This window comes from Capsella rubella, unplaced genomic scaffold (assembly GCF_000375325.1).
Source record: "Capsella rubella cultivar Monte Gargano unplaced genomic scaffold, Caprub1_0 scaffold_4, whole genome shotgun sequence".
NCBI classification, from domain to species: domain Eukaryota; kingdom Viridiplantae; phylum Streptophyta; class Magnoliopsida; order Brassicales; family Brassicaceae; genus Capsella; species Capsella rubella.
Genome location: NW_006238920.1, coordinates 5,494,289 through 5,510,165, shown reverse-complemented (window position 1 = coordinate 5,510,165; position 15,877 = coordinate 5,494,289). Strand labels below are relative to the sequence as shown.

Here is a 15,877-nt window from a genome sequence, read left to right as displayed (position 1 = left end):
TTGTTAACTTTGAATTTTATACTTGATTTCCTATATAAAAAAAAATTTGATATTCAATTTTCTATCTATTATATATACTACAATGATGAAAAATATAATTAAACCTAGAGATATAGCTTAAATTAAGAGGAATATAAAATCAAATTAAAAAATAAAATTATTCTTTGGGAATTTTTTAAGGTTTCTCCTTATTGGTCTATTTAGCATTTATTTTTTAATTATAATATTTATTTTTAATTAAACCAAATACCTAACACATTTAGTCATATACTTTAATTCATACTTGAAATCCACGCTTTACTATTAAATTGTAACTTAAATTATATAACCTTTCAATTGACTATTTGTTTCCTCCATTCAATTTCAATTAACACACTATAAAATATAAGTATAACTTCTCTAATTTAATTATTTTAGAATTATAACTTACATCATATTTTATCCTATAAATACTCATTTTTACATCCTCCTCCACCATATCTGATATTCTCAATATTTTCTTTGTTTAATTTTTAATGTTCTTGCATGGGTTGAAAGCTCAATTAAGATATCATTGTAAGAGCTTGATTATATATTTGGTTAAAAATTTTGTTTTCAATTATATTTCTTCTTTATTTTATGTACTTCTTCATTCATTGTTTTTATACTATTAAATATATAATACATATGTATAATAATATTTTATGGCTATAAGGAAATTACTTTATCAATGGGATTCAAAAATATTGATTTCTGACCATCGCCCCATAAGAAAATCAAGCTAAATAAACCATCTTCATTGTTTTACTTTATATGTTTTTTTCTTTCTCACGAATTCATGTATATTTATTTTATTTTTAAAGTATGTAATTATTTTAACAAAATCACTTTTGGTTATATTCAAACCAATTTGTAAGACATTGAAATAATAAAATTTTATACACAAATAAAGGTAATTTGTGTGTATATTTATAAGTTTACACACATATATGGATAACTTTAGGGGGAATTTCAAAAAAACCCCTTTTCCATTACTACTTTTTAAAAATACCCCTCTTTCTAATTTTATCAAAAAATCACTATAAAATTTGAAATTTATCAAAAACATATGTTTAAACTTATATTTATAGACACGAATTATCTTTAAATGTGTGTAAATTTATATATATATATATATATATTTCATAAATGCTGTATAAATACCTTTTAAAAACCTTTTAAAAATCATTTAAAAACCTTATAACAACTATGTAAACCTTTTAAAAACCTTATAAAAACCTTATAAATGCCGTTTGAAACCTTTTAAAACCTTATAAATATTTGGATTTAGTCTTCCAGTAGTAATGATGATCTTGATGTACCTTATCAACCATATAAAAGTTTATAATATTTCATATTTGAAAAGGGGTATTTTTGAAAATGGATAGAAAAGAGGGGTATTTTTTAAAAGGGGTACACCAAAAGGGGTACACCAAAAAGGGGTATTTCTCAAAAATTCTCATAAATTGTAACATTTTTAGTGGTTGTTTTGATAAAGTTTGAAAAGGGGGTAAATTTAAAAAGTGGTATTTTTAAAAGGGTATTTTTTAAATTCTCCCAATATCATTCCTATTTTTATCATTAAAAATATTATTGTTTTATAAAAAAATACTTAAAAGCACTAAAGAAAATTACTATCAAAATTGAACATTTAATCAACGAATAAATTCAAAAGATATGTATGCTTCTATTGTATGATTTTAAAAAATAAAATGTAAAAATGTCATAAACATTAAAATTTATTTAATCTATTTTTTATAAGTAATAAATAAATTAAAATAATTAAATAAATATACAACAACCCGCGCAGACATTACCTAGTAACTCAAAAGAAAAAAGAAAAAAGAAAAAATGAATACTAAAACATACAAAAGTTGTCGGGCTCAAGAAACCTATTAAAAGGCCATGTTGAAGGCCCATACAAGAATACCCACATCGATGTTCCTGGCCTTTATGCAGAAGACTTCTTCTATTTGATTATGCATATGCCAAATCTGGAGGAAGCAAAACTCAGTGTTGAGGAACACGTTGAGAAGCTTTTTGAAGCAGTCACATCTGTCAAACGCCTTTCGTTATCCGTACTACTCAACATTGAAGACGAGGTACTTCTTTCTACTATCCCTTAAAATGCTCAATTGTTTTTTTCTTTTCTTGAGATTCAATTTGTTTTTGTTTGCAGAATCTGTATCATTATGGGATTGTCTTCAATCAGCTTGAACATTTGAAGCTACATATATGCCGAGATAATTGGTCGAAGTTACTTTTACGGATGCTCGAAGATTCTCCTAAACTACGAGTCATCAAACTTCTTGTCGATGTAAGTTTCTTTGGTTACAATCTAAAAGCCTTCTATAGTATTGTCTTACTAATTCTCTTCTTTTTTAATCTCAGGTTGATCCATTCTTTGATGAGGACTATGAACATGTTAGCTGGAAATACAACGATGAGACCTCTGTTCCTAAATGTTTGTTGGATAGTCTTGAAATTTTCGAGTTTGCTGGGTACACGGGAAGACCAGAAGAAAGAGATTTCGTGAGTTATATCTTCAAACATGCTTGCCATCTTAAGTCTTCATCAGTTTCGCGCTTATCCCGTTATGTCCGAGAGTAGAAACTTCGAAAATGATCAAGGAGTTGTCGTATCGATCTCTGCGTTTTAGGCTCTTTTTGTTGTTGTCTAAGAATGAACTTGATACTTAACTGTATTGTGGAACTTGCTTTCACTCGAAACATGTACTTGATATTCATCTCTCTTTGATGATAACATAGATTCCTTAATCAACCTTGAAGTATGTATATGTTTGGTGTTTGGGTGCAGAACAACGAAAAATTGTTTTGGGTTTCAGTAATCAAACGATTTATGAAAGAAAATTTTGGTTTGGATTTGATTAACTACATATTTCTATAAATATAAAGTCTTAAAGATGCTGCAAAGCAAAAGAAAGGAGTAGCAAACTTATCTAGTTGACTTGAAAATGGTCATTCTCCAATGAGGGTAGAGGAACGCAGGTTGTGGTTCGTAAGATATAGCCGCGCGAGTTCGGGTTATCGGGTAGGTTCGAGTTGGGGTTTTCGGGTATTTTGAGGGTTTCAAAAGCTATACCAAAATTAATCGAACAAAAATCCAAAACAGGTTAAATACAAAAACTGGTTAAAATCACGCTTAAAACAGGTTAAAACTCGGTCTATTTTGGGTATACAGTAAAACTTCTATAAATTAATAATGTTGGGACCAAGATATTTTATTAATTTATAGTGATATTAATTTATCTATAAATCTATAATTCTTATTTTATAGTGTAAATTAATAATTATTAATTTATAGTGGTATTTTTAGTTTTCCAATTTTTAGAAAAATAAGAATTGACACAATTTTACAAAAATAAGACTAATCTTTTAAATTTTATAAATTATACAGTAGTTTGAAAGTGAATATTATATTTAGGAAACAGAGAAATTTGACTACAAATACAAATATTATAGATAAATTCACTTACACAAATGATATACATAAATTCAAATGTATTTCTCTATTAATAACCTCAATTGTTATATTTTAACATCCTATATATGAAAAACGAATATGATGCATATTTGTTTTTTTTCAACAACATGATGCATATTTAAAAATTGAAAACATAAAGAATATTTTGTTATTTTTATAACTTGTGATGATATATATATATATATATTACAAGATTACTGTTTAAAAAAAATACTAACATAAAATTATTTATTGAGGTGAACTCTAAGAGAAAATTCATTTTTATAAAACCCTAAAAACATATATGAATATATCTACTTATATGTATTTATAGAGTGATTATAAATTTATCATATTATTGGGACTATATTTTACATGGGGGTGTCAAAATAATTATTATCTTATTATCTTATCGAATTTGGTCAATTTTGACATTGGCCCGACTTGGGACCAACAAAATTTATTAATTTATAGTGTTTACTAATTTATAAAGGTTTTACTGTAGTTCTTTTTTTTTTAAACGGTCATCGGGTCGGATACTCGAACACAAATCTTAACCTCTTTGAATAAAACCGAATCTCAAATTGGATCAAACCGAAACCCGAAAAAATTGGATCAGGTCGGGTCGGTAGTTTTGAGTCGGGTTTTATCCGCAGGGCTACTAAGATATATCAATTCTATAATTGCATTGCATTGGATTTGGATTTGCATTGGATAAAGTAGAAAGACAATTTTCATTTTTATCAATTCTATAATTGCATTGGATTTGGACCATAGAACATCTCCAATGGAGTTTGTAATGAGTTTCTTAACATAAAATTAACATAAAAGATTATAAAAAGATTGAAGAAGTTGAAACATGGTTTGGAAAAAATATCACACAACCCAAATTAATTGCCAAATATTTTTACGTATATAAAAAATGATACCATGCATATAGTAATCTGGACCAACCCAAAATTCAGTTCGAAACCTAAACCGTTTGTGTTTTGGCCGAATCTACATTGACAACTGCCAAATGCCACTTGAAAAATCTCATATACAACCAAAAATTTTAAGTTAGTTATGGTTCATGTTCTTATAGAGAATATGCATGTCATAAAATCTATATATATAAAGTTAGTTTTTTCTCTCTTCTCATGATGCCACCTAAGCATCCACATAAACCACATTTTTTCTACATTAAAATAAATTTAAAACATTCATTTAGTGCATATTTATGCTACTTATTTAATTAATAGAAAATTTATATAAATTAAAATAAATTATGTAAATAAATGAAATGTTAAATAAGAAATACTTTCATTTATTATTAGTTAGTGGTAACAATATAATTCAACTTTAATTTTAAATTGATCATAGTTTATAATTTTAAATGTGTTACTGACTTTAAGAATGTAAGTAAATTTTCAGTTTATGGTAGAACAAAAACAACATTTATGTAATTGTACATATAAAATCTTAAAGGGTAAAACTAAAATTGAAAGTGAAATATTAGTTTATAACATGATGAAAAAGAAAATGATTTTAATCTAAATTTAAATATTGAAAGATAATAATTCAAGAGAAAATAACTATAATATGTTTTGAAAATCAATTAAAATAAATAAAATATCACAATATGAATAAAAAATTAAAAAAATATATATAAACCTCCCGCGCGCAGCGTGGATCAACTGCTAGTTTGATAATAAAGAGCATCTAATATCCGTTAACTCCGTTGTTAACTAATCCGTTATTGGTAAAGTAACATTGTATTGTCGATTGAGAATAATGTTGTTTAAATCATGCATTTTCAAATGTCATATACTAACTAATTTTATTTTTTTGGAAGTTTAAGTTATAATTATCAGTTCATATATCAGACTATGAGACTATATTACAAAAAAAAAAAGGAAAAGAAAAGACCAAATCGATTTATAATAACTCAAAAAATAAAGAGAATTTTTGAGAAATACCCCTTTTGGTGTACCCTTTTTAAAAATACCCCCTTTATCTATCCATTTTCAAAAATACCCCTTTTTAAATATAAAAACTTATAAAGTTTTATACAGTTTATAAGGTACTTCTATATAATAACTACTACTGGGAGATTCGATACAAATATTTTAAAACTTTTTAAATAGTTTTAAATAGTTTTGATAAGTTTTATAAGGTTTTTAAAAGATTTTTAAAAGGGTTTATACGGTTTTTATAAGGTTTTTATAAGGTTTTTATAATTTATTTTTACGCTATTTATGAAAGGTGTATAAAGTTTTATACACATATAAAGGTAATTTGTGTATATATTTATAAGCTTACACACATATTTGGATAAATTTCAACATTTTTAGTGGGTTTTTTGATAAAGTTTGAAAATGGGGTATTTTTAAAAAGAGGTATATGAAAAAGAGTATTTTTGAAATTTCCCCAAAAATAAATCAATACTAGAAAATACAAAAGTTGTTGGGCTTTAGAAAGCTATTAAAAGGCCTATGTGGAAGGCCCATACAAGAATGCATACCCACATCGAAGTTTACATTCACATCGATTGTAGAGTAGAGCTCAGTGACTACGCTTCTGATTTCTCTCCACTCTCCTGAGCGAGAATCCAGCCTCCATTGAAAGAAGCTTCACAGGTTTATTCTAGGGTTTCTTTTCCTAGCTTTTCTCTACTGTTTAGGTTTTGTCTCGTTCCTCTGTTTTATTCTGCTGCTTTCAGACAAATCCTTTTCAGTCCTATTTGTGTTTACCTGTGTTTTTGTGTGTGTGTGTGTTGTGAATGTAGAGGATCTGAAAATTGAAGTCTTTTGTTTTGGGGTTCTAGATATGGATAGAATCAGTGGCTTACCTAATGAACTACTAGTCAAGATACTTTCCTCTCTTCCGACAAAAGAAGTTGTATCAACTAGTGTTTTGTCTAAACGATGGGAGTTTCTTTGGATGTGGGTTCCTAAACTCAAGTTTGGAATGAATCATTACGAAGCAGATCTTCCTATTCGTGATTTTATCACCAAGAACCTGCCTTTACTTAAACCTCACGTTATAGAAAGCTTTCATCTCCAATGTTTTACTAAATCCTTTCAACCTGAGGATATTAACCATTGGGTTGATACTACGATTTCTCGCTGCGTTCGCGAGCTGATTATCGACTCTTATGATTTGTCTTGCGTTGGCAAACCTGTTGCGTTATTACCAAGTAGCTTGTACACTTGCAAATCCCTCGTGACTTTAAATCTTACTGGTGAAACCATTATTGTGGATGTTCCCCGAACGGCTAGTCTTCCTTCTTTGAAAACACTGGAGCTTAATCGTGTGGCATACTCGAATGAAGATTCTCTTCGGCTGCTTCTTTCGTATTGTCCTGTTCTTGAAGAGTTGATTATCGACCGAATTGGAGATGACAATGTGAAAACCTTAGTTGTTATGGTTCCGTCTTTGCTGAGACTAACTTTGCCGATTTATTCATGTTATGGGTATGTTATAGTTACTCCTTCTTTGAAATATCTCAAAGTTCGGAGCCCTTATGGAGAGTACTTCTCCTATTTGGTTATGCATATGCCAAATCTTGAAGAAGCAAAACTCTATGTTGAGCAAAATCTCGAAAAGCTTCTCGAATCAATCACATCTGTCAAACGCCTTTCTCTATCCGTACTAGTCGACATCAAGGTACTTCTTTTCAATATCACTTAAAATTCTAAATTCTTTCTTGAGACTTAATTTGGATTTTGTTTGCAGAGTATGTATCATAATGGGATTGTCTTCAATCAGCTTCAACATCTGAAGCTACATATATACTGCGATAATTGGTCCAAGTTACTTGTACGGATGCTCGAAGATTCTCCTAAACTACGAGTTCTCAAGCTTCTCGTCGATGTAATAAGTTAACACTTTTACAATCTAAAAGCATTGTATAGTATTGTCTTACTGATTCTCTTCTTTTTTCAATAATCTCAGGATGATCCAGACTTTGATGATGACCATGAACATGTTAGCTGGAAATATAATGATGAGACCTCTGTTCCTAAATGTTTGTTGGATAGTCTTGAGATTTTCGAGTTTGCTGGGTACACGGGAAGACCAGAAGAAAGAGATTTCGTGAGTTATATCATGAAACATGCTTGTCATCTTAAGTCTTCATCAATTTCGCGCTTATCACGCTATATCCTAGAGTAGAAACTTCGAAAATGATCAAGGAGTTGTCGTATCGATCTCTGTATTTTAGGCTTTTTGTTGTTGTTGTTGTTCTTGTAGTTGTCCAAGATTGAAGTTGGTATTTAACTTGTAATGTTGAACTTGCTTTCAATCGGAACATGTAACTGATGATCATTTCTCTTTGAAGTGTGTATATGTTTGGTGTTTGGGTTTGTGGGTTTCAATCTCTACTTATGTATGTTTCTTGGCCATGTTGAAATCTCTGGCGCGTTTGTTCCTTTATTGGAATCTAAAGTCTTATGTTCGGAAGTCTCTAAAATAAACAAGTCCATGTTCATTCTAATGACTACATCTTCATAAATATATATACATATAATATGATTGTAAATTTAAATAAATGAATATTATAACAAATATTCTAGTAACATGCCAGAAACAAAATTTAAATTAAATACCAATAATAATTATAAACGGAAACCAATTTAAACTACATAAATTCCAAATAGTATTTAAAAACCAAAAATGGTATTTCTCAAAAACTTTCTTCAAACATCTACCATTATTTTGCTCACTTTATCTTTCAACTCTTCCAAGAACGTTTTAAAAAAAAAATTCTAATTAAGGTGAAAGAACATGAGATAATAATTATTTATTGGATGAAAACTGGTGAAAAGTTACATGAACTGTATCACTATTTTGTTCTTATTACAAAAAAAACTGATAATAGTCGACCTATGTAACCAATAAAAATACTTAGGTAATGGAATGAAAATTTTAGATAGATCTAAAATACTGAATATATTAAAGAGACTTGATATTTTAAATATATATATATATATATATATATATTTTTATTTATAAAAAACACTTATTTTCCCTTTGTTCTATAATAGATGATATTTTTATCAAATGCATTAATAAATCATTTAATTTTTGCTTATTTTAAAATAAAACCATCATTTAATATCTACATAAACACAATTCGACCAATGAAAAATAATCTATAAATTGTCAAAACCAATAAAAACTAATTAATTTTGCCTAGATTTTAGAAAATCGTCTACTTTGAAAAAAATAAGGCCAAAAGATTGTATATTAAAGAACGGAGGGAGTAATATTTTTAATTTTTGTTTTTCTGAATTTATTTGTAGCGCCCGTGTCCTGTTTTGGGGGGTGTCGATCCACACCACTGATGGGTGTCGCTCGACACCAGCATGTTTTGATTTGATCGGTTCGTTTTTAATTGCAAAAATCGTGTGGTTATTGGGTTGGTTAACCCTAGGTCGTGTTTAAAAGAGGGAAGGTCGTGTGCTGTCTCTTCCCAGCCGCTTTTTAACACTTCCAGAGATAAAGGAAAAGGTTCTAGAGCTTCTGAGGGTTTTTGTGAGTCTTTTGGTGGTGTTTGGTGGGTGATCTTGGTGGTTTAAGGCTAGTAGAGGTTAGATCCGTGTTGTGTGGTGTTAGAGGAGGCAGATCCTTCCTTGTTCTTCCCTGTTTTCGTTGCTGTTCTTCTTGTTTAAAGAGGTGAGTGCATGACCAGGCTTATCTAAGCATGTTTGATCATTGTTTAGGGTTTTGATGATTGTTTGATTGATTTCCTTCGCTTGTTTGGCTGTTTATTTGATGATTGATGCCTGTGGAATCCCTTGGAGACTCGCTCATATCATGGTGGTGATTTGGAGAAGAGACCTAGTGAGAAACGCAGTTGGAGCGTCTGCAGAGAGTCGGTGTCGATCGACACCAAGGGTGGGTGTCGCTCGACACCAACGTTTTGTCTCGCGAGGATAACTGCGTCTTACTATTGGAGTGTCGAGACCGGTGTCGACTGCGAGGGTCGACAGCGAGTGTCGATCAACACCAGTGGTGGGTGTCGATCAACACCGATAGTTAGAAGCGATTTTGGTCTATCTTTTATTAGTTGTTTGGTTCTTTTCCTTGGATAATGGTTGGATGTGCTTGTGTGTATAGCCAGTGGTGGTATGATTGCCTCACTAAGTATTTATGAAATACTTATGCATCTCTTTTTTTGATGCAGGTAAAAGCAAAGTGTGACCCGTGGAATCATGGCTAGGAGAGGAGGATGATCTAGGCGCTCATTGGTGTTTAGATTATTGTAGGGTTGTTAGGATATTAGATTGGAATTTAGAAGCATGTTAGGATGATTATGTTTCTGGAATAATGATAGTTGACCTTGTTGGTTTAATGGATTTGTTTGGTTGGATTTTTATTTAATTTTTCCGCAGGTTACGTTGATTGGTTGTGTTAGTGAGATTGTCTGGTTTGCTCTAAATGGGTTAATCTGGTTTGCATGTTTAAAAAAAAAAATGGGATGAGTTCTTTCATTATTAAAGTTAAAAAATCATGTATTGTTCTAAAGAGATAAAAAAACAGAGTGAGGAGAGCTTAATATATATACCATTTTCAATAGACTTACATTTTTTATATAGGCTCGGCTTGGGAGAGGTTGCAAATTACAAGTTATGAAGCTATGATGGTAATGTCGGAGGAACTTATTTTCAGAAATTAAATTAACATAGTTAGATGGTGTTACGTTCTTGCACGAGTAACTGCTTTTTTCACTACATATTTAATTTTAAAAAAGTTAAAATTAGTCGATCGCTTGATTATGCCGTTCACAACATACTAAAGAACAAGATTTAAATTCATATACTTGTAGTTTTTCTTAATAAGATATCACCTTGTTTGTATAGTATATTTTCTTCAAATTATTGATATAGCTAATATTATATTAACCTTACAAACATATTAAACATACATTATATATAAAATGTTGATACTAAATTACATCATTATTGGCTGGTATAAGAAATCATCTTCAAGAAAAGTGCGTATAAGGAAAATAAGGAGTAGAAAGAAAATACACCAACATCCAAATAATATCCCAACAAGAGTATACACCCAAATCACATGACTATTGGATTGGAACACGAAAGGGGTAAGGATAAGAAATCCGACCAAAAACGTAAAATGTCCAGCTGCGTTAACATATATCATGGGTTGCCTAGACAATATGAATAATACTTCAACTAAAGTTGAAGTTAGGCCTAGGATGATGAAGGAAATTGTACCACCTAACATATTCATAGAGAAGCCATATCTAGAGTAAATCAGAAAAATTAGCAGTGCATATGCGGTGACGAGTATGATATGTATGATTCTTGAGTAGACTTCTTTCCAAACAAATTTGACATACCTAAAAATTATGATCACTATAATATAAGTAAATTGATGATGAATTTATTATGTATGTGTGAATAAAAAAACCTCACTTGGCGATGAATATGATTCCCCGTTTAAATATGTTTTCGCGTTCTAGAAGAGGATCTTCCATCTACAATTCAGAACTTGTTTTTCTTTATTAGGTTAAGAAATTATGCAAACAAAATACTTCACACACACACACACACACACACACACACACACACACACACACACACACATATATATACATATATATACAATTTAAGAAGAATATATTATCATTTTCAAGATTGTAAATAATAAACACATACGTTCTCAACAAAACAGTATAATTTATAAAGGAGAGATAAGGGAGAGATTACCATCAGTTAAAAATTTACAATGATAATGATGCAAACGATGATGAAGACGATTGATAGAGGAAAATATCAAAGACAATTGGGTCCTTGTGTTAATATTGGTGTCTAACTTTGATATTATATAAAGATGATATGTATCACAAAATTATGTTAATTATATAATGAAGAGAAAAAAATTAAATTATTGATTGAAAGCAATCTCAATATTGGAATAAACAATTCATTGATAGAAAAATATAAAGTAGTAAGGATCTCAAAATTTAATTATGAATATCCAAAAATTTAAAATTTTATATTTCTATTTCCATTAATTATGTATGACATTTTATAATCTATATATATAAAGTTAACTTTTTCTCTCTTCTCCTTAAGCCACATCATCATCCTAATCATCATCTACTTTATTTTATTATTTAGTTTTAAAAATTAATTATATCATTTTATCATTTAATTTGATTTTGACATATGTAAATCATTTTTTCAAAAAGAAATATGAAAGGTCTTTTTTTATGTTATATATTATCAAAATAAAAATATTATTGATTAAAAATAAAAAATAATAGACTGTTTTATAATGAAGATATATATAAATTTAAAATAATATGACACAAAACTTAATTATATTAACACAATCTAAACCTAAATTAAAATGAGATTTAACGGAAATAGAACAAAATGTAAGAAAATTTAAGAATATAAATCTATCTAATAAACATAAATGAGATAGGTTAGTACAAAACATGAATTCTCATTTTTAATACACATAAAAAAAGGTCACACTAAAAATAATATTTCTTTAATAGTTTGCAATATGAATTTAACTAATTTTTTCCAATACAACAAATATGGTAAACTAATAAACAAAACAAAAAATTAACAATATTTCATAAAAATTGAAAATTAAAGCAAAAAACATAATTAAATGAAATGAACTAAATATAAAGTAAATTATACTAATATGTTAAATTTTAAATTTGTTCCATATGAATATACGAAAAATATATAAAACCGAAAATCAGAAACAAATATATTATAGTATAAAAATGATCATAACGAGATATAAATTACGTCAAATCAAAAAAAAAAACGAAAAAACAAAAAATTAAATTATGACAATATACAAGGATAATGTAACCAATAAAAAATACAATAATCCGTTTGAAACCCACAAATCATTTTTAACTTTCAGCCTAATATATTAAAAAGGACCACAATATTAACATCTAGATCTATATTTGGTAGGAATCCTAATAACACATGTTTCTCTATGATTCTCCATTGCACTTCCGTTTACACTCATATATCAATCTATATTATACACGTTTAATTTCTCAACTACTAATGAAGCTAAAACTCAACAGGTTTTCTATACAAACACAATCTAATATTTTTTAAAAATAAAATATGCTATAGAAAAAAAGAAAATAAGAAATAAAATACGAACCAATTACTCAGCAACAACATAATAAAACTACCGCGCGTAGCGCGGACAACCGACTAGTATTATTATATATGTTAGAAGAAAATCTTAAAACAATATAACTCATAAAGACTATACTTTTACCTCAAAATTGTGATATCCTATTGTTTCTCCCATATGTAGAAAACGTGGATACAATAAAGAAATTTGTTTCCAAGAGAATATATGCTAAAAGTACTAATCTACAGCTTGTGGTGTCAGATGGGCCAGCCCGCGTCTATCTAACCTACTCCGCCATAGGATTTTTTTTGGCTCGCTGCGGATGAGCTCGTTTAGGACGACATACAAAATATACATGTCCAGACCATCCCCACAAGACCCGGCTGGTTAACGGGCCGACCCGCGGGATTTGTGTACATTCTTAGTTTTGAGTGTTGATCTACTTTTCGGTTCATTTTTTAAGTCGACTTCATGAAAGAAGAATAGCGAAGAAGAAATAATGTAGTGCAACAAGAGGTTGAGACGAAGATAGTAGATCCAGAAGGATTTTGTGAGAGCATTAGTGGAAGTGAATAACATTTTCAACTAATGTTGGTAATTATCTTCTTAATACGAAATTTTTTTTTTACAATCTTGTATTCCGTCTAGGAACTTATGGAACAGAGATTTATCTGAATTAATGATAAGACATGTAATCTTGATACACAAAAAGACTAATACTGCAACTTTGTGATTTAGAATAAACATATATTGTTCTCAACATGAACCAACCACATATCAATCATACATGAACCTGCAACTTAGAAAAATAATATGGAAAATCAAAATCTAATCCAATCAAAGCTCAAGGATCAATTAAGTTTACCATTACATATGTGTTGATGAATATGGCTTCAGTCTCCATGCCACCAACTAAAATGACCCAGCTTTTTGTTTTAATACATAATTAAACCGGATTAAACCAAACTAAACCAACAAAACCGGACCAAATCAAATTAAACCATCTAAACCGGATTAACCGAAATTAACTAGCCAAGCCATCTGATACCATTTGTAACGCCCCGACCATCACCTCTCCAGTGGGCCGTATGTTCACTCTAGTCCATGAACCCACCTCTATTGATGGACCTCATGATCTTTCCATTTGTTTTGGCCTCAGTTACACAGTTTCGACAACCACTTCCCGGAATGTCACCCATCTTTTGACTACTGTAGCATAAGCACGCTTCACTGTGGAGTTCTATCATGATCTTTGACCAAAAGATAAGTGCATTTTGGTGACATATGTGGCCACATCAATTCATTTAAACCTCTCCGCAAACCAGGGTCTCACACAAACTACACATCCATTCAAGCTAGGATTTAAAATCCACAAAAGAATATGGAAATTTTAGGAGAAACAAATGAGCAACATATATCCACCATCGAGGTATTTTGAGCGATGGCCATGAGAGCCTCCCCTAACATGTTCGTTGGCGAGCTAAGGCGTAGTTTTGAGAATCCAGTCGTCCATTTTGTCTCAGATTAATTATTCACCAGCAAACTAACCATATAAATAATAACAATTGAGCCAAATTACCCCTGGTTCAAGTTGGATTAATACTTACTCATTTGGCCTTACCTGAGGACCATATGTTACCAAAAATGGAACTTTTCTTATTAGGTTCCTTAGTGACTTATGTTTGGCGACCATGAGAATTTTTGTATCATTCAAAGAGTCTCCAAGATGCCTTACCATGCACCATCATCCATAGGATTAGGAGAATCCTCTTTTACTCCTACTTCCCTTTTTTAGGAGCATTCACACTAGGATGTTTAAAACATCATTGACTCTACTTCTTCCAAGGATGCTGCATTTAAAAGACTCTCCAAACATCCCAAAAGAGTTTAAGAAGTTGCACATTCCTCCCCAAACTTTCAAGATACAAGAGAAGAGACTTTTCTTATTTAGGCTGATTTTGTCATCGAAGCTCTAACGACCATATTCTTTATGGTTTGCGTTTTATTTTCTTGTTTTAAAATTACAAACGACTAGAGCCAAAAACAAACTCACTGTGGAATCTCAATGAAGGCTCGAAAAGATGATCTAAGACTCAATACTTACTCAAATTTACTAACTATTATAGTCAATTTAACGTCACACATCCAACTAACGGTCTATTAATCAAGCAACAACATCATAAAGTTCACTTTAACCCATATTAAGTTTCTAAACCATCATAGAACCGTATTCGCTCCGATACCAAATTGAAACAACCCTACCAATTTGTTTTTTTAATCATCATAATTAAGTATCATATACTACTTTATCAAACCAAACAACAAACTATCATTAAACCATCAAATCAATAACCAACAAACCAAATCCTATTTACTAAAAATAAAACCAAAAACCAATTCCAATTATCCAGCATTCCTAAACATGCTTCAAAGTCCAAGTTCCAGTAACGAAATAAAACAACATAAACCACCAAAACATAGATTCTAGATAATCTCCTATTCCTCGCCCTAATTCCACGATCATACCTTATCTTTACCTACACCACCAAAAAAAAGAGATGTGTAAGTATTATCATAAATACTTAGTGACAGTTCTCCCATCTACTAGGCTATACACACAAGCAAGTGAAACATAATGACACACAATCAAAGCCACTCCAAAATTCAAACCAGGAAAAACAAGAAGCTGATAAGCTCCCAGTAGAACCTGGTGTCGATCAACACTATCTCTATAATAGCTTATGAATCGATCTCCTCACACTTAACGTTGTTTCTTTCTACCAAGTACTGATTCCCACGAGAACCCTAACACAAACAAGCACAATACAACAAGGAAAACACTCAACAACCCCATATACAATCCCCAAATCCACCTACACAGTCAAACAATGAATCAAAACACTTTATTTAGCTTAGATAAGCTATGGTCCCACACTCACTTTTGATATGTATTGATTCTAAACGAAGAAAAGAAGGCACATAACACAACAACCTCCACACCAACATTCTCACTCTTGAACAACTACTAATATCCTCCTTTTCTGCTTGCTGACATCTAAAAAAGCTTTTTCTGCCTCCTAAATCACTTAAAGCCTCTCCTTTTCTCTTTTGATCAATCACAAAAGCCAAAACTCCCCTTACAACAAACACCAAACTAAGAAAGAAGGAGGTTGGTCGTGTTTTAAAACGAGTTAGGGTTTTTCCAATCAGCTTTGAGCTAAAATGGTAATTTAATACTAAC

At 30.3% G+C, this 15,877-nt stretch overlaps 2 protein-coding genes and 2 long non-coding RNA genes across 8 annotated transcripts; 3 read left to right on the top strand and 1 right to left on the bottom strand.

Moving 5' to 3' along the window:
* Nucleotides 1-1,964: 1,964 nt before the first annotated feature.
* Nucleotides 1,965-2,862, top strand: LOC17889977 (FBD-associated F-box protein At2g26860). 2 transcript variants are annotated; one of them, XM_023784840.1, is made up of 3 exons: nucleotides 1,965-2,120; nucleotides 2,198-2,268; nucleotides 2,410-2,862. In XM_023784840.1, exons 1-3 carry the CDS (start codon nucleotides 1,998-2,000, stop codon nucleotides 2,552-2,554), a joined length of 339 nt encoding a protein of 112 aa, XP_023640608.1. In that variant the 5' UTR covers nucleotides 1,965-1,997; the 3' UTR covers nucleotides 2,555-2,862. The 2 variants fall into 2 exon arrangements, with proteins under 2 accessions (XP_023640608.1, XP_023640607.1); XM_023784839.1 differs by having other exon boundaries at nucleotides 2,198-2,274.
* A 3,190-nt stretch (nucleotides 2,863-6,052) lies between these two features.
* On the top strand, nucleotides 6,053-7,870 carry LOC17889052 (FBD-associated F-box protein At2g26860). Of its 3 annotated transcripts, none has more exons than XM_006294286.2 (4): nucleotides 6,053-6,119; nucleotides 6,269-7,149; nucleotides 7,219-7,356; nucleotides 7,438-7,870. In XM_006294286.2, the coding sequence occupies exons 2-4, from the start codon at nucleotides 6,310-6,312 to the stop codon at nucleotides 7,654-7,656; spliced, it is 1,197 nt and encodes a 398-aa protein (XP_006294348.1). In that variant the 5' UTR covers nucleotides 6,053-6,119; nucleotides 6,269-6,309; the 3' UTR covers nucleotides 7,657-7,870. The 3 variants fall into 3 exon arrangements, with proteins under 3 accessions (XP_006294348.1, XP_023640233.1, XP_023640234.1); XM_023784466.1 differs by having other exon boundaries at nucleotides 6,096-6,163; XM_023784465.1 differs by having other exon boundaries at nucleotides 6,074-7,149.
* An 897-nt stretch (nucleotides 7,871-8,767) lies between these two features.
* Nucleotides 8,768-9,900, top strand: LOC111831177. The gene is made up of 2 exons (XR_002834401.1): nucleotides 8,768-9,159; nucleotides 9,671-9,900. It is a non-coding gene; the product is annotated as an uncharacterized LOC111831177 (long non-coding RNA).
* Nucleotides 9,901-10,364: 464 nt separating this feature from the next.
* LOC111831191 lies at nucleotides 10,365-11,301 on the bottom strand. 2 transcript variants are annotated; one of them, XR_002834418.1, is made up of 3 exons: nucleotides 11,220-11,301; nucleotides 10,926-10,987; nucleotides 10,365-10,849 (listed from the first exon to the last, which is right to left on the bottom strand). It is a non-coding gene; the product is annotated as an uncharacterized LOC111831191 (long non-coding RNA). The 2 variants fall into 2 exon arrangements; XR_002834417.1 differs by lacking the exon at nucleotides 11,220-11,301 and having other exon boundaries at nucleotides 10,926-11,105.
* Nucleotides 11,302-15,877: the final 4,576 nt, after the last annotated feature.

Excerpts from the sequence above, each read along its gene's own strand:
- LOC17889052 (XM_006294286.2), top strand. The coding sequence starts at position 6,310 with ATGGATAGAATCAGTGGCTTACCTAATGAACTACTAGTCAAGATACTT. Across the intron at positions 7,150-7,218 it reads CCGTACTAGTCGACATCAAG|AGTATGTATCATAATGGGAT; the intron begins GTACTTCTTTTC and ends TTTTGTTTGCAG. Across the intron at positions 7,357-7,437 it reads TTCTCAAGCTTCTCGTCGAT|GATGATCCAGACTTTGATGA; the intron begins GTAATAAGTTAA and ends CAATAATCTCAG.
- LOC17889977 (XM_023784839.1), top strand. The coding sequence starts at position 1,998 with ATGCATATGCCAAATCTGGAGGAAGCAAAACTCAGTGTTGAGGAACAC. Across the intron at positions 2,121-2,197 it reads TACTCAACATTGAAGACGAG|AATCTGTATCATTATGGGAT; the intron begins GTACTTCTTTCT and ends TTTTGTTTGCAG. Across the intron at positions 2,275-2,409 it reads TGCCGAGATAATTGGTCGAA|GTTGATCCATTCTTTGATGA; the intron begins GTTACTTTTACG and ends TTTTAATCTCAG.